Below are 18928 nucleotides of genomic sequence, written 5' to 3'. Positions count from 1 at the left end.
AAAGCTGTATTCTAGGTTGGAAGTATTTTTGCATGAACAATTGCCAGAGATGTTGGAAATTTTCTGTTTTTATGCCTATCCTTGTGGCCATATCACTAGTAAGGGTACTGGAGGTAAACATTTTATCCAGGCTGACATTATCCGCCTGATAGTCAGGAACCTGAACCTTAGATTAATCACTAAGGAGGCTGTCTTCTCAGAAGGTTCAAAGTACTGGGGCTGCTGTATTGCCATTTGGTGAATGGATTCTCGACCATGCAGTAGTTTCTGATGGGGCTTCTCGATGCTATATTAGTGGGTAATTGTTACAGCTTTACCTTATCATGTGCTACAAAAATACATATATATATATTGCTTTGTTTCTTTTTCTCTTTTATTTTCCCTCTCTGCCCTGCTCTAAGCAAGTCTGTCAACCTATTCCACAAATCCTCAAACTCCATCATGAAAAGTTTCCAGAAAAAATACACAATTAGGGATCTACGTTCTAACCTTCCAGAGGTTGAAACACAATTACAGGAGACTAAACCAGACTTATTATTCCTAAGCAAAACTGGCATTGGATAGACTATTTCCTTAGATGAGTTCGTAATTAAAGGATACTCTAACTTAACTTCCAAATCATACCCCCAACATTGGAATATATTGCTACATTAAAGATCGCTTTCCATGTGGAAGGGACATCTCCAGAGAAAATCCTAAATTTCCCTGCATTTGTTCACACTACTGTGTTTATATTTGCTCTTTATCTCCCCCACAATAACTTTGATACTCTATGGCTTTATATCAGATCTACCTCTGCATTCCATGTTTAAAAATGATGTGTCCTCTATAGTATGACCTGACGGAATGGTTAATTGTAGGTATAGACCATTTCACACCCTCCAAAAAATTCCAACACAAACCTAACAGCCAGCCGTGATTCTCTCCAGAATATGCTGCTACCACAGCACACAGAAATCACTTTTTCCATTGCTTAGTCTGTCAAGTCCAAAGTAGCTGAGCAGCGGCTTGGTTCCCACCAGTTTTGGCAAATAGCAAACAGGATCCTGAACAGAAGCGTGTTCTCTTTCCCAACTATCATCAATGGACCTGAGGTAATCTCAAGAACATCAGACAAAGCCAAACTCTTTGCCAAGAAATTTGCAGCTAATTCTACCCTATGCGACCAAGGCCACCAACCGCCAGTATTTCCTCCTGTATCAGAAAACACACTATGCAACATACAAATATCTGTACATGATGCTGCCAAGCTAATCAAAACCTTGATTCCAGTAAAGCAACTGACCCTGATGGCATTCCAATTATAGTGCTCAAAAAACTTCAAGAACTCACTCCCATACTTACATACAAACAACCTGGAAAATCTCATCAGTATGCCCTATATTTAAGAATTCAGGTGATTAGTCATCTCTCTCTCAGTACAAACATATTAGTGTCCTGGGCATCGTGAATAAGTTGCTGGAATCTGTGTTAAATAGAGAAGTAGTCAACCACCTAAGCAAAAACAACCTTTTTAGTGAATATGGTTTCCATTCTGTTAGATCTACAGCAGACATGCTTACAGTTATATCTCATAGGATTAACGACTCTCAACGGAGGCTTCCTTTCTAGGGCAATTGCTCTTGACATATCAAAAGCCCTTGATAAGGTATGGCATGAAGGTCTACTTCACAAGATCGCCAATTATGGTATAGCTGGAAATATCTTCTCAACTATTAAATCATTTCTCTCTGATAGGTTCATAAGAGTAGTGGTTAATAGGCATGAATTAGAAGCCCATAATATTAATGCTGGAGTCATTCAGGGGTCCATCCTGGGTCCAACTCTCTTCCTGATCTACATCAATGGTTTTCCAAATCATATCCTTTGATCATTTGTAGACATTTATGCTGATGACACTACTATCTATGGCAGCACATCAAAGGCCATAAACAACCAAGTTCTGTCTGATTCTCTCTCCTCTGATCTTGAGTACGTGGTAGAAGGGGAAAGAGGTGGCTGGTTACTTTTAATGCATCTAAAACCAAGCTTCTATCTTTAAATCACCAACGCTCTGATCCCCATCTGGCATCAGTTGAAATGAATGCCTCTCATCTTAGTGTTTTGACAAGCTTCTGGGCTTGACCTTTACTCTTGATCTGAAATGGAACCCTTACATCAAATCCGTTGCCAAGGTTGCTGGAAAAATGGTGGGATCCTTCTATCTATCCAGTAGATATCCTATTGCTGATGCAGTTCTCTACCTATATAAAAGCTAGGTACATCCAAGGATGGAGTACTATTGCCACATCTGGGCAGGAGCTGCTAGAAAGGGCTTATCCTGCCTTGACAGAGATCAAAATAGACTTTGTAGCCTAGTAGGGGATGCTCTTTTCTCATCCCTGCAATCCTTTTCTCATAGAAGACACATTGTGAGCCTGTCTCTGCTTTTTTTTCCATGGCAGGTGCGATAAAGACATAAAGACATTTGTGAAATAAGATAAAAACACACAAATTGTGTTAAATAAAGACAAATATTTGTGAAATATGATAAAAACACACAAATTGTGAAATAAGATAAAAACACACAAATTGTGAAATAAGATAAAGGCACACAAATCGTGAAATGAGATAAAGACACACAAATTGTGAAATAAGATAACGACACACAAATTGTGAAATGAGATAAAGACACAAATTGTGAAATAAGATAACGACACACAAATTGTGAAATGAGATAAAGACACAAATTGTGAAATAAGATAACGACACACAAATTGTGAAATGAGATAAAGACACAAATTGTGAAATAAGATAACGACACACAAATTGTGAAATGAGATAAAGACACAAATTGTGAAATAAGATAACGACACACAAATTGTGAAATGAGATAAAGACACAAATTGTGAAATAAGATAACGACACACAAATTGTGAAATGAGATAAAGACACAAATTGTGAAATAAGATAACGACACACAAATTGTGAAATGAGATAAAGACAAATATTTGTGAAGACATAAATATTTTGAAGCCAGTTTACTCAGCAGTGGTAAAATCTCCTATATCTTCTTCCACAACTGAAATGGATTACCACCTCTTGTGAGTAGTGGTAAAGCTACATAGCATATCTGAGAAAATTGACCAAGTCCTATCTGCTTATCCTTCAGCTAACATTCATGTATGTGGAGACTTCAATGTTCACAAGTGGAATGGTTGTCCCACTACAAACAAGACCGATGATGAGGAGAGGTTCTGTCATGATTTCTCCATTGCCTATGACCTCACTCAGATTGCTCACGAACCCACCCATGTGCCCGACAATGACGGCCAGTATGCGAGTCTACTAGACCTTTTTCTCTCAACTTGCCCTGAACTATGTTCAGTTTCTGTTCTGTCTCCTCTTGGATCTTCCGACCACTCTGTTATATCAGTTAAGATAAAAATGAAATGTAATAAGTCCCCAGACGTACTTCTCCATCGTACATTATATCGATACACTAAGGCTGACTGGGATAGCTTCCGTACATTTATATCGGATCTACCTCTGTATTCCATGTTTAAAAAGGATGTGTCCTCTATAGTATTAGACCTGATGGAATGATTAATTGTAGGTATAGACCGTTTCATACCCTCGAAAAAGTTTCAGCAAAAACCTAACAGTCAGCCATGGTTCTCTCTAGAATGTGCTGCTGCCATTGCGCACAGAAATCACTTTTTCCACTGCTTCCAACGTAATAAATGTATGGAAACTAAAGCCGCTTTCAGGACTGCCAGCAACCATCGTAAAAAAGTAATAAAGAACGCAAGAGAGTTGCATGCTCAGTCTGTCAAGTTCAAAGTAGCTGAGCAGCGGCTTGGTTCCCACCAGTTTTGGCAAATAGCAAACAGAATCTTGAACAGAAGCGTGTGCTCTATCTCAACTATCATCAATGGACCTGAGGTAATCTCGTCAGCATCAGACAAAGCAAAACTCTTTGCCAAGGACTTTGCAGCTAATTCTACCCTTTGCGACCAAGTCCACCAACCCCCAATATTTCCTCTTGTATCAGAAAACACACTATGTGATATACATATATCTGTACGTGATGTTGCCAAGCTAATCAAAAACCTTGATTCCAGTAAAGCAACTGGCCCTGACGGTATTCCAATTATAGTACTCAAAAAACTTCAACCAGAACTAGTGCCCATACTTACAAAACTGTTTAAACGTTGTCTTCAGGAGAATAGCTTCCCATCACCCTGGAAAATCTCATCAGTATGCCCTGTATTTAAGAATTCAGGTGATCGCTCATCCCCCTCTTAGTACAGACCAATACGTCTCCTGTGCGTCATGAATAAGTTGCTGGAATGTGTTAAATACAGAAGTAATCAACCATCTCAACAAAAATAACCTTCTTAGTGACACTCAATATGGTTTCTGTTCTGCTAGATCTACAGCAGATGTGCTTACAGTTATATCTCATAGGATTAGCAAATCTCTCGACAGAGGCAACCTTTCTAGGGCAATTGCTCTTGACATACCAAAGGCCTTTGATAGGGTATGGCATAAAGGTTTACTTCATAAGATCTCTAGCTATGGTATAGCTGGAAATGTCGTCTCAATTATTAAATCATTTCTTTCTGATAGGTTCATAAGAGTAGTAGTTGAGGGGCAAAAATCAGAAGCTCACAGTATAAATGCTGAAGTCCATCTGGGGGCCATCCTTGGCCCAACCTTTTCCTGATCTACATTAATGATTTTCCAAATCACATCCTTACATCATTTGTAGACATTATGCTGATGACATTACCATTTATGGTAGCACATCTAAGACAGTAAACGACCAAGTTCTCTCCGATTCTCTCTCTGATCTTGAGCACGTGGTACAATGGGGAAAGGAGTCGCTGGTTATTTTTAATTCATCTAAAACCAAGCTTCTCTCTTTACATCATCAACATTCTGATTCATATCTGCCATCAATTGAAATGAATTGCTCTCGTCTTCAGGAGGCCTCAAGTTTTGACAAGCTTCTGGGCTTGACAATGAAATGGAACACGTACATCAAATCTGTTGCCAAGGCCGCTGGAAAAATGGTGGGATTTTTCTATCGATCCAGTAGATATCTCACTGTTGATGCAATTCTCTATCTATATAAGAGCCAGGTACGTCCAAGGATAGAATACTTATGCCACATCTGGGAAGGAGCTGCTAGAAAGGACTTGTCCTGCCTTGATAAAGTTCAAAATAGACTTTGTAGCCACATAGGAGATGTCCTTTTCTCTTCCCTGCAACCTCTATCTCACAGAAGAGATGTTTCGAGTTTGTCTCTGCTTAATCGTTATTTTCATGGAAAGTGTTCGACTGAGCTTCAGTCTTTGGTCCCCCCTCGCCAAACTTTCACAAGAAACACTCGTTTAGGTGAAAACACTATCAATAATTCCCCCCACTCTTTATTTGTGCCTAAACCTAAACGTAGATTCCATGAACAAAGCTTCTTTCTTCGAAGTGCACGCCTGTGGAACTGTCTTCCGTTTTCCTGCTTTCCACAATATGGTTGTGTTCATGTCTAACGTAAACAAGTTCTTAATGAGCCGTTCCATATAAGTTAACAACTTTACCGAATTTCCATTGCTAATGATAAATATATTGTCCAATTTCTACTGTACACTCTTTAACCCTTCTCCTCGAGTGGCCTCTTGGCCTTGATAATGTGGTGATGCCTGTGTAAAAAAAAGAAGTTTTTTGTGCACTTATGAATTAAGAATTTACTCTTTTTGAGTTTAGATTGTGATTCTTGTATTTCTGTTGTACTTGTGGTTGCAGTCTTCAGGTTTATCTCAGCCTCTACCTGCTCTAAGTTTGGATTTTTCTTTTACTGTAGGCTTATTTGAAACTAATTTATCCAACAGACTTAAAAGAGATTCAGTTTTACTTTGACTTTGATCTTCTTGGCCGCCAGCAGAGCTTGAAGAAGTGTGTTCTGATTCTGCTTCATCAGTAGATGTAGCATTCAATTTTTAATGGTGTTTTCCATTTTAGATAGGATGAAAATATTGTTTCCATTGATTCACTGAATTGTTCAATAGTGGTAAGAAAGATTCTACTAAAGTCAGAAATATCAGAATTAAATGAGACAGTTTTTGCCAGAAATAACTTCAGAGCTAAGTATTAACATTGATATGGTTGAAGTTCTGTTAATTGCTTCTGTGGTGATTTCTTTAAATGGATTCAGTAACTGGACAATTTTTTGGACATTGGTAAGTTGTTATGGGAGAAATATTATGATCAACAGCATAGATTACAAGAACTTTTTGCTATTCTAAATTCTTTTTCAGCATATAACATGTTAAATGTTATCATGTGGTCATATCTTGAATGAGTTTATGTTTATCCAAATTTAGCTGATTTTGTATTTCACTTAATCTTCCAATTGCTAATGGAAAGTGATTAAAGTGAGAGACTGTTTCTGTTAGTTGTAATGATTGTCTTTGCAGCCTGTTAGCAAAATAATGAGTCATTTATTAAGAATTGCAATCTATGTATGAAGCATGATAGTGATTCTAAACCACATTCCCTGACATCAGTAACCACATTTGCCTCTGAATCTTCCAAAACTTTATTGGAGATTTTATACTCATCCAGAACATTGTGCAATTCTTCATTTATTCTTGCATTCCTATATGTACAACTCTAAGCACAGCTTTGAATGTAACAACTCTAAGCACAGCTTTGCATTGTTCAAAGTCATTTGAAAGCCAGTGACCTGTCAAACTCAGAAAGTGAGTATTATCTGTAGTAACTGTCCAAATGTCAAGAAAATGTTGCTATTTCATCAAGAGAGGATTGGGTCTTTTTTTAATTTTTGTAAATACATCTGAAATTATTTTTTCAGTGAAAGAAAAAAGGCATGGGAGAGAAACTAATTCCCGAATATACAGGCAAGAGAAGGACTCGGGTGCAGGTATTCAGCGTACCTACGGAAATACCAGCAGAAGTTCAGTTTGATGAGGTGGAAGGAGTAACCCCGGTACGGTCAAAAACCTGCACACACTTAGGCAGTTACACAGTGGCCATGAAACTCAAAAGAGAGCATTTCCTGCTGATACCAGCACAGCTGACATTCAAGGATGCAACTATGACAGTGGTGGTGGAAGGCCGTCGTCTGCACTGCTGGTTCTGCCAAAAGCAGGGCCACATGGCCAAAAGCTGCCTCCAAAGGTCAACACCGACTCAACCAGCACCTAAGCCAGCCTCAACCTTTGAGACAGCCCCTACGGCCACCACTCACACAACATTGGCACCAACCCCAGTGCTGAGGTAGTCCAGAACCACGCAGGAGGCCAAAAGGGAGGAGTGGAGCAGAGTGATCAGCCAGAAACGGAAGCCCACAACCCCATCTGCCACTGCCCCACCACCAATCCAACAATCAAGGCAGCATAACAACAGCAGCCTCTGCAAAAGCAGCCTCCATTCAAACAGCTCCCAGGTGCAGCAACAACAGCTGCAGCAACAACAGCTGCAGCAGCTGAAACACCAAAAACTGCTGCAACAGCTGCAACAACAACCACTGTAGCAGCAAAATCAGCAGCAGCCAAAGCAGCAACAGTAAGAGCAGCAGCAGCAGCAGCAGCAACAAAAACAACCGCAGCAGCAAGAGCAGCAACAACAGGAACAGTGACTACAAGAGCAGCTACAACCAATGGTCCCCACACCAATTGAGATGGGGACCAAGTGGAGAAAAGACTGCTCCTCTGAGGATGAATCCACCAGCGAGAGGGAGAACTTAACCTCACCTCTTCCTGGTTCATTCAAAATAAAGAAAAAGAAAAAAATCAAAGGGGAAGATAAGGTGACCCCCAACATCATACACCACCCCTAACAATAACACAATCCATTTACCTCCAAACCACACACTGCACCAACAACAGACATCACAAAAACACCTGTCCCCACACCAATACAAACTGAACTACCACCCCAGAAAGAAAAGAATGAACCCAGGAGAGGCAGAGACCCTTCAGCTTCTCCCACTCACGGACTTACTTCAACAGGGAAGCACCATGGCTTAGAATTTGGCTAGTCTGAATGCGAGGGGCTTGAGATCATCGAGCCGGGCATGACCTCTTGTCCCTGGGAGTGGATGGGGCTGCGATTCAGGAGACACATTTCATTTCTTCTGTGGACTGTCAAGTGCTGGCCTGAGATTTTAAGGTTTTCTCAGCATATGGCAGCCCGTGGAAGAAGGGAGTCTCCTTGCTGGTTAAATGTACCCTGTCCGCAATGGCTGACATTGTTCATAGGGATGTGGAGGGCAGGCTGGTTATGGCCGATGTTGCCATAAAAGATTCTGTGTTTTGGGTAATCGCGGTTCATGCACCCAGCACTGCTTGTGAGAGGGTTTGATTCTTCAGTCAGCTCGATGCATTCTTAGCGTGTTGGAAGCGGGTAGTGCTAATGGGGGATTGGAACGCCATCTTAGACCCCGAGATAAGGTAGGAGGCGAAGCTAAAGGCTAATCTGATGGCTAGATGCGGTCTGGTCGATAGGTTTTCGGTCAAACATCCGGGGTGGGAGATGTGGACGTGGACTAATAGTGTTTCCAAATACCTATTTGGACAGGATGTTAGTTAGGAGAGGTGAAGTAGACTTCCTATCCTGCCCCACGTTCACTTGGCTAGGCTAGACGGACCATAAACTAGTTATGGCCCGGCTGAAGCTAGGAAATAGGCCCAAGTTAGCGGGGTACTGAAAGTTAAACACCTCCCTTCTGGAGATACAAGACTTCTGAGATAAGTTAAGAGAATTAATTAAAAAAGCACTAGGGGGGGGCAGTTTCCAAGAGTAAGTGGTGGTTAGGTCTTAAAGCCAAGATCAGAAGCTTGTCTGTCAAGTATGCCTAGTGCCTCACACTAGATAAGGCCAAGACAAAGAAGCAGCTAGAGCAGAAATTAGTCTGGGCTATGGGGGAATGTGATAGGGAGTCAGGAACTAGCTAAACAGGACCTTCTACGTGAGACTAGTGAGCGTTATGAAGGCCAAGTAGTTATAGCTTAGAAAAATAGGCAACAAAGCAGTATATTCTGATGCAAACGTGTGTCATGAGGTTTCTAGGCATGGCTTGGACAAGTACATCGGCAAAGTGAGACATTCGGATGGGCGCACCTTGGAATCGACTAGGGAGATCTGTGAGGGGTTTCGAGAACATTTCGAGGAGCATTTTACGCAGCAGCCCGATCGATAGTTTAGCTGCTATTTGTCCGACTCTCCCCATCTTGAGGCGGCTAGAGCAGCTAGTTGTGAGGGCCGAGTGACAGGCAGGAAGTTTTTACTGTGCTAAAGCAGGTCAGCTGTGACAGATCGCCAGTACTCGATAGTCCGCCATATGAACTGTATTTGAGGCTGTTGCCCATGTTTCTGCTTCTTCTGATGGATGTGTTCAACAATTGATTTGCTCAGGGATTCATCCCGGGGCAAGTCACCCAGGGAGTGATCACATTGCTGAGAAAAGGTGACAGGCATGGTGGGGAAGAATAACACAGAGATTTTGACCAAGATCTTGTTGAATCGGCTGCAGGTTGTTATCAGCGACTTAATCGAACCGGAGCAGAACTATGGAGTGAAGGGGAGATCGATTCCAAACAACTTGCACCTGATCCGCACAATCCTAGAGGGGGAATACAAGATGACTCGGAAGCTGCGCTGATCAATTTAGATCAGTCCAAAGCTTCTGATAAGGTTGACCATCTCTTCCTGGCATCTGTCTTAGAGACTGCCAATTTTTAAACCGGACTTCTGCAAGTGGATCTCTGTGATGTATCGCCAGCCCACGGCTGTCGTGCAAGTCAAAACCCTTTGTTATCTCTCTGCCGGTTCGTCAGGGTTGTCTGCTGTCGCCCCTGCTCTACATCCTGGCATTGGAGTCACTACTCCGCAAGCTGAGACATAGGGAGGCAAATTCGACCCTGCGCAGAATAGCTCTACCTGGTGGCTCAGCGCCAAGGTATCTACGTTTGCCAATGACGTCATGATTTTTGTGTCAAGCTTCTGAGACATCGGTATGAAAGAATTGCAGGAGCCAAGATAAACCACAGCAAGTCAGTCGGACTTCAGTTGGGCGCCTGGAGTAGCAACACAAACCTCCCAACACTCTTCAGCTGGACAGATGTCCCGGTTCGGATCGTTGGCGTGTGGTTCGGACCATATCTTCAGCTCAGTACAAATTGGTCAGAGGTACGGTTAAAGATGGAGGCTGCGGTCAACTCGTGGCTTTGTAGGAAACTTTCCTCTCATCCTTTACAGACTGGCCTGCCTGCACAACACCTAAAAGCTGTCATTGAACTCCTGTTCTCGCTTCTTTGGGACAGAGGAGGACACTGGGTGAGCAGACAGGTCTGTATTCAATGTCTGTGTGAGGGAGGCTTGAAAATGCCGAACTTGAAGTGTCATCAAGACGCTGAGAGGCTGGCTCTCCTGAGCCACTATATGCAAGATGATCCATCATGGCACCCCACGGTTACTGCCACCTTTCCTGACCTCGTTCTCGACGCCTCTGTCGAGAACCGTCGCAGGCCACAGGGAGAATCTGCTTTCCTAAAAGAGTGCCGAGCCATGCTAAAACGACTACCAAGGCCCAGCGACCTTGTGACTGCTACCTGCAGGGAACTCCACAGGGATCTAATGAGGGGAGCTGCCGACGACCCACTATGTGTGCGTTTGGGTTGTCAGCAGAGTAAGATCCGCTCCACATGGAATTAGGCGCTGGGTTCGAGCCATCTGAACAATTCAGAGTTCTCTCTGAACTGGCGATTGGCCTGAAATGCACTTCCACTCAACAACATACAATGCAGTTCCGATTTTTTGGAGTTGCCTGCTTGTCCCCATTGAAGAACAATTGCCATAAAAACGCTTTCTTCAATTGACACAAACTCCTTCAGTACTGGTTGTATGTCAGCGATGTGACAGCTGGCATCAATCCCAAACTTCCTTACCCGATTACCATATCCAATGTCATTGATGCGAGGCCACCATGGGACTGGGAAAGACAAATGGTCTATATTACGATCCTGGTCATGGCAAGAATGGTGATTTGGACGTCGCGACTGCAAGGTGACCAGGGGTGTTGTCTTTTTCTGATCAGGATCTGATCGCTGTCTTTAAACACCAACTTCAGGTGAAGATCAGATGTGATAGAAAGAGGCTGCACTGCACAGCATTTGATAGATACATGTAGCAAGTCTGTATGTATGAAAAGGAGCCAAATGGGAGAGTCCTACTAACCACTTATGTGTTTTTTCTTCCTCCGCCCTCTACACAAATGAACTATTGTACCATTATTGTCAGCTTGTTTGTTTTTATACGTTAATAAAAAATGTTTTAAACAATTGGGTGCTAAGTAGGACGTCCCCCAGTATAAAAGGGTGAATGCAGTATTATGGAAGGAGATACTAGCTAAGAGAAATTTTTGTTTAGTTCTGGAGTTACAAGGATGACCAATGACCCTCATTTTGAGTTGGCCTAGTGCCTAAGTTTTTTGTTAATTTTGAACTTTTTAGCATGAATAAAAGATTTAATATCTCTCTGTTCTGATGCTACACTTAAATTAATTTGTCTCAGTCAATAGAGGGGAAACCCTCTATACTGAGACAATTATTATTTTTGGTCCCTACCAGAGTGCTCCTTTTGCCTTTTTTTCGGAGATCCTTCTATCGCTCCAGTAGATATCTCACTCCTGATGCAATTCTCTACCTCTATAAAAGTCAGGTTCAGCCAACGATGGAGTACTGTTGCTACATCTGGGCAGGAACTGCTAGAAGCAGCTTATCCTGTCTTGACAGAGTTCAAAATAGACTTTGTAGCATAGTGGGGGATGCCCTTTTCTCTTCCCTGCAACCCCTTTCCCACAGAAGAGACGTAGCGAGCCTCTCCCTGCTTTATCTTTATTTTCATGGCAGGTGCTCATCTGAACTTCAATCTATGCCCCCCCCTCGCCAGACTTTCATGAAAAACACTCGTCCAGCAAGAACCACTATCAATAATTTCCCACACTCTTTATCTGTGCCTACACCTAAACGTAGATTCCATGAACAGGGCTTCTTTCTTAGAACTGCTCGCCTGTGGAACTCTATTCTGTTTGCCTGCTTTCTAGCTGACTACAATCTGATTGTCTTCAAGTCCAACGTGAACAATCCCCTAAGTAATCCAAGTTGCAAAATTTCCACTAATGTTTACTACGCTAAAATCACAATGACTAATGTATACCCATTAACTCTTATCCTCGAGTGGCCTCTGTGCCTTGATAAGTGGTGACCCACCCCACCCTCCATGTAAAAAAAAAAAAAAAGGCTGGTTTAACCCCACATTAAAAACAACTTCGTGTCACATTTTACTTTCGTGGGGAAGCAAATAAATAAAAAAAAGTGTTTTAAATACGAATATCAATACACAAAAAAAAATTATAGGAGTAGAGATGTAATCTTTATTAAGAATAAACTGATGCCATTTAAACAAATTCAAATGAATATGAAAGGTTTTCAAAATAAACTAAATATTCCATTTCGCTGGATTGATATAGATGATGAGATTTGAGAAAAAAAGATGCAGTATTTTGAAAAGAACATCTGTTTTTTGAACAGAAGACTGGATGAGAACTGAGAATGATTTTATGAATTTGACTTTTGATTTTGTTTTGTTCGCATGGGTTTGCCTAATTCCTTTTTAGGTACTTATAGAAGAGACTACATGAAGGTTGCCAACATCCTTAATAAAACTAGTGCTATGGATCTGCTAGAACTCTAACACTATTCACTTCACATTCCCATCTGATAATGGGACAGTACTTAGACATCAAAGATGAAATAAGTAAACTGGATATTGTGTAAAGAGTATAGTTATTGTGCCGTGCTTATTACAGGAAAAAATAACCAAGATATGGCATTCTCTTGGATATATGAGAAGAACAAAAACAGAAAAATAATCCAAAGTGAAAAGTTATCATTGTAACAAATTATTTGTTATAATCAAAATGTGCTGAACATTTCTTTTTGGCTTGATCATTTACATTGATGACAAAAAGCAAGATGAGTGATGCCCTTTTCTTCTTCCTCCAATCTCTTTCCCACAGAAGAGATGTTGCCGGCCTGTCTCTTCTCTATCATTATTTTCATGGCAAGTGCTCATTTGAACTTCAATCTATGGTTTCCCCATGCCAAACTTTCACAAAAAGCGCTCGTCTAGTTGCAATCACTACTAAAAATCTACTTTAATTTCTATATGTACCTAAATCTAAATGCAGATTCCATGAACAAAGCTTTTTTCCTAGAACTGCCCACCTGTGGAAGTCTCTCTTATATCATTAATGTTTTTTTTTTTTGTTGTTTTTACTTTTTCAGATTATTTCAAATTACTTTAGCATTTTCAATGATGACCAATTTATTTTTTAATGTTGATGTTTTACAACTTCATGTGCACAATATTGTGTATCTCTCTATAAAAACAGTCCCATCTCAAGGAAAAAGAGCCACTCATCAATACGGTTGGCTCAATAATAGGGTTTTACATTGTCTTTTCCCACCAAAATTGAAAACTTTAGTCAATGAAATTTTTTTCCAATTATCAATTTCTATTCTTATTTGTTTTTATATGTTCCAAATTTGTTTTTATATGTTCCAAATTTGTTTTTTTATGTTCCAAATTTGTTTTTATATTGATTTACTATGAAAAGAAAAATCTAGTTTGGTCTCTACTATGCTAACTCCAAAGATTCAATATGTTAACTGCTGAAATACATCTTATATGGACAGTCAAATTTGTCTTACCATATCATTTTTGTATATTTTTTAAGAGGTAATTGGATTTTTCACAATATTTAGGCTATCTTAATCTAATAATTTTTGCTTCTATCATGATTAATTGTATTAAAGCTTGAATTGTAGTGATGAAAATTGGCTTCTGCACCAATAGCACACAAGGTGACAAATTTTCTAATTTCCAGTGTATGATTTTATGGTTAGTTTTGCTGCCAGAATAAATTTTGTATATTGTTTATACTTTGCAAAGATCTGTGTGCCCACGCTAAAAGATTTTAGCTATAATGAAAATAAAAGTCTAGTTTAGAATGCCTTAATAATATACATAATTTCTTAACAATTTAAAAAGATTTTTAAAATATATTTTTTGGAAGAAATATTTTTGTCCTGATTTTTAAATATATTTCTTTTGAATATTAACCATTTAAATATTGTTTATCTGCTATTTTTAATTAGTGTTGAAGATAGTGGATGGTACTGTTGCCGACTACACAACACTCCTGATCCTGATGAAGTTATATTTACACAACCAAGTGAAATTATTGTACAACAATCACCTGGTAATTTTTTTAATATTCATATTCTAACTTGACATTAAAAATATGATTGAAATTTAAGGATCAAGTAAAGATTAGATACCCTGGTAGCAGAAGACAAAGATAGGCGCACATTTCAAGTGACACCAGTTGTTCAACCTTGACATTGCCATTGGTTGTTTGTAAACACATCAAATAGCAGACATATTCAAATGTTTGCGAAAAGTTTTTACGATTTAAAAGAAAAAATATATATTTACAAAACATTTTCTTTAATATTAAATATTTACAAAACTTTTAAGGATCAAAAAAAAAACTTTTTTCTATTTACACAAAACTTTTTGTGTAAGTAACAAAACGAACGTAAATTTAACAAATTATATTAAAATAAATGGGTGTCTTTCTGAGTGCGTTTTTAAATATATTTACAGAACTTTAATAAAACTAATAACAATAATAATTATAATAAAAATTAGAAAAATAAAAAGAATGAACTATATTAATTACAAAACATTAGAAACTGAAAATTTTGGACGCTAAACTTGTACTTAATTTGTCTTTATGGAGAAGTAAACAAATTTTGGGTTTTTTTTTTTTTTTTTTAAATAAAAATGAAAATTATAAAAAGATTTGTATCTTGTGATCTTCATCTTTATAAAAATAAAAGTTATAAAAGATGTATGAATAAAATATATTTTTTAAAATCTCGATTGTTTATACTTGTGATTTTATTATGCATAAAAATTGCCTGGGTCTAGAAGGATTTCTCCTTTCACTGACCACCTACATACATTGCACTTTAAATAAATATTGAAGTGTATTAAAAACACACGAAGAAAGATAAACACACACACACACACAAATTAATCTTGGTTGCAAAAATCCGAACAAGTCAGTTATTTTATGTTTGTTTCTGCCATTAAAAAGTTTGGTTATAATAATTTCATTTAAATTGTTTTGTTAAATTATGTATTTTTTAATTGACATCATCCTAAATTCTCAGTTATAACGTTGGTTTATTTATTTATTTGGTATTATTTTACGACCTGCCCCAACGTAGTATAAACACCCCCAACCTCCTCATGTTAAGCCTGGCTTTTGAGGTTGGGGGTGTTATTCCGAAAGCCGTTCCTAACATAGGGAGGTTGGAGTATTTATATAATATACTGGGGCACGTCGTAAAACTTTACCATTTATTTATTTATATTATTATTATTCTTCTTCTTCTTATTATTATTATTATTAAGAGTTTTAATAAAATAGTTCTGTAAATATATAAAAAGAAATCACCAAGAAAGACACCCATTTATTCAAATATATTTTGTTTAAATACGTTCATTTTATTACTTACATGAAAAAGTTTTGCGTAAATAGAAAAGTTTTGTTTTTTTAATCCTTAAAAGTTTTGTAAATATTAAAGAAAATGTTTTGTAAATATATATTTTTTCTTTTAAATCTTTAAAAGTTTTGTAAATATATTTTTTAAAATCTTGCTCGCAAACATACAAACATGTCTGCTATTTGACATACCAATGGCAATGTCAAGGTCGAACAGTGTTACTTGAAATGTGCGCCTATCTTTGTCTTCTGCTACCAGAGTATCTAATCTTTACTTGATCCAAATTAGTGTTTAAAATGTATGATTTATATTTCTATTTGTAGATGAAATTATTTTTAACTGTTTTCTTTTTCTTATTTCAGTGCCTACCATCTTGCAACATACACCATCTCATACACTTTTTGCTATGGATGCTTTAATGCTGGCATGTACTGCATGCGCTTGTGTTGATTCACCATTGGTTTATGAATGGTACAAAGATGATGTCTTCTTTGCTTTGGGCCCCAATTATCAGGTAAGTTTTTCCCTTTCCTTAATCTTTTTTTTTTTTCAAAAAAAAAAATACATTTTCTGTAAGAATATATCTGTTGTTTTATGTATAGTAATAAAAAACATGGTTGCAGTTTTTTTTTTTAAATTGTTTTCATGTATATGTTATTACACATACCAGAATTATATTTAGAAATGGCACCAATGAAAATTTCATGAAAATTCCATTATGAAATCTTGCAATTTAAAATCCAAAATAATTCATAAAATGCACACCTGTAGCAAACCTTACTTTAGGTTTTATTTCACAAACAATAAAACTTGAATAATAGACAACATATTGCATGGCAATAACATTAAGATGTGCTTCCACATTTTCCATCATCGTAATAGATTATCTGCATTTTAACTTAGAAAACTTTTTAAAAAAATTAAGTTTTTGTTTAGTTACATATTTAAATGGTTGTAAAGTGAGAAATGAGAATAAGCTATAATATAAATTTCACCTGTCTGTTTAAATGTATGTATGTATGTATATTTGTATGCCTTGCAAAAACTTTTGAAAGAAGTGACGGATTGTCACAAGATCAGTATTGTTTTGAAGCTCGACCCTTCAGATGACAAATATAAAAGAATTGGCTAAAAACATTAATTCCTTCACCCTCAACAGGGCACTTTTTTTTCGCCAATATTTTCGATTGACTAACCTTAATTTAAACCTTTGCCGCTTCCGGTTTGGCGATGAGTGCAACGACAAAGACATCACATTTTTTTTTTCCACATTCTTTTCCTCCTTTGCGGTATCGGTTCGAGCCAACCTGCCTACTACCACTTTTTTTTTTTTTTGCTCAACACATACCTCCAAACATCCGGGCAACGCCAGGCACCCAGGCTAGTCTATATATATAAAAGCGAAAATGTGTGTTTGTGTGTTTGTATGTCTGCCAAAAACTTTTGATAGACATAACCAAAATTGACAAATTTGGTATCATATTCAAGCTCCAACCTTCGGACGAAAAATATCGAAATTTTGGCTCCAATGGTCAACTCTGTTAGTCATCTGTTATTATCCGGGAATGATGTGAAGGAAGCATGATTATGTTAATTTTAAACGTGCTCTTGCGTTTTCTTTTGGGCGTTGGGTTGGAGAGAGTAATGTCCATTTTGAGGTTTTGTACCAATGATAAATATACATAGGTTACATAACCATTTTTTTTTATTGAAACAAAAAAAAAAAAATTAAGTCGCTATTTTGTTGTAAGATTTTACCATACATTTTAATTTGTTTAAGAAAAAACAAAAAACTACATTTTTCTCGCTTTTTGTAGTGTTTAAATAATGTATTAAAAAGTAAACAGATTTTACTTCGAAATGCTACGATGGTTTTATTTTTTTTTTTTTTTATTAATTTAATTACATTTTTTAAACAATTGCTGGACAATTATGACGTAAAACCACATTGTTTTTTATTGAAACAAAAACTATTCAGTCCCTATTTGATTTGAAAAAATAAATAAATGAATAAAAAAACTTTCCTTTTTGATCATGATGAATGCTACGATAGTTTTATTTTTTTCATTTTTATTAATTTAATTACATTTTTACGGGTTTGTATTACTCTACACATAGATTCGAAAAAGTTGTCAAAAGACAAATATATAACATACAAATGTTATCAAAGGCAATATTAGTTACTTTTCTATCTAACTGGATGTGTTTTTAGTGTTTTTATTTAATGTAGCATGTTTATTCAGCTCGAAAAACATAGTGTTTACCGATGTATTGGAAAATTTTAAATGGGGCCCGACTCTCTCTTTGACACGGTAAGTTTGGGAAAAGAAGTTAAAAAATTTTTTTAAAATATAAAAAATACTGTTAAAAACACACCGAATATATGTCAGTCTATGTCACGGTAACATATATTGAGCGAGTTTCTAACAGTATGTTGTCTAGTTTTTTATTTTTAACTCCTTTTCCCAAACTTACCATGTCAAAGAGAGAGTCGGGCGCTAGCAGTGTCAGAAATCGCCATTAAAAATGCATAATAAAAACTTGAATAATTCGACTTCCTATCTTTTGAAGCTTATAATTACTTGAAAAATGTAATTCAAGCTCTAATTTTTTTTCAATTAAAGGAGGAAAGACCAAATTAAAAAAAAAATAACAGGTTTAATAGCAAAGTATGCAATATTTGTTTTTTTAAATCGGTTTTCTTTAAAAAAGATTTAAAGAAAAGCAACGAATTTTAACTTAATTCGATAATAATATATATATATATATATATATATATATATATATACATTCCAAAAAATCACTTACCTATAAGAAAATACTAATCAATGGCTCCTTCCATTCTTCATTGTTAAGAATTTTTCCATATTTATATTTTATATTCCATGTTCTTTTTAAATAAAATACTTTTTTAAGCAAGTATTCAAAAAAATGCGACATTAGATGTTTTTCACAGTTGAAGTAAAGGGAGACAAATGTCTGCTTTTCTTCTAGTTGACATCTTCGGTGGCTTTAAGTGCCAGAATTAATGTCTCTTTCTATTGCGTGCTGTAAACAAAAGTTAGTAAAAATAGGCCACCGTAGATGAAAAATGATCCCATTTCACTTACCAGTTTTTGCCGTTAAAAAAAAACAGTCTACCAATTTTTGATTTTTTTTTTTTATTCTCTTAGAGTTTTTGATTTAATATATTTTATGTCTTCTTTATGGGGTGAATTTTTTTTAAATATCTAAAAAAAAAAAAAAAAAAAAAAAAAGATTGAATGAAATAGAAAAAATTGTCA

At 37.1% G+C, this 18928-nt stretch overlaps 1 protein-coding gene across 6 annotated transcripts in view; it reads left to right on the top strand.

Moving 5' to 3' along the window:
* The window catches only part of LOC145239861 (mucosa-associated lymphoid tissue lymphoma translocation protein 1-like), a 754570-nt gene that overhangs the window by 172964 nt on the left and 562678 nt on the right, over nucleotides 1–18928 (top strand). For all 6 annotated transcript variants that reach the window (XM_080103424.1, XM_080103426.1, XM_080103427.1 and 3 more), the window contains exons 5-6: nucleotides 14226–14329; nucleotides 16007–16158. In XM_080103424.1, coding sequence (XP_079959550.1) covers nucleotides 14226–14329; nucleotides 16007–16158 — 256 coding nt within the window. The remainder of the gene's footprint in view (nucleotides 1–14225; nucleotides 14330–16006; nucleotides 16159–18928) is intronic.

This window comes from Euprymna scolopes, chromosome 19, assembly GCF_053919585.1.
Source record: "Euprymna scolopes isolate OS-2025 chromosome 19, ASM5391958v1, whole genome shotgun sequence".
Lineage (NCBI taxonomy): Eukaryota > Metazoa > Mollusca > Cephalopoda > Sepiida > Sepiolidae > Euprymna > Euprymna scolopes.
The sequence above is the reverse complement of the archived record's forward strand: the minus strand, read 5'-3'. Positions and strand labels throughout refer to the sequence as shown.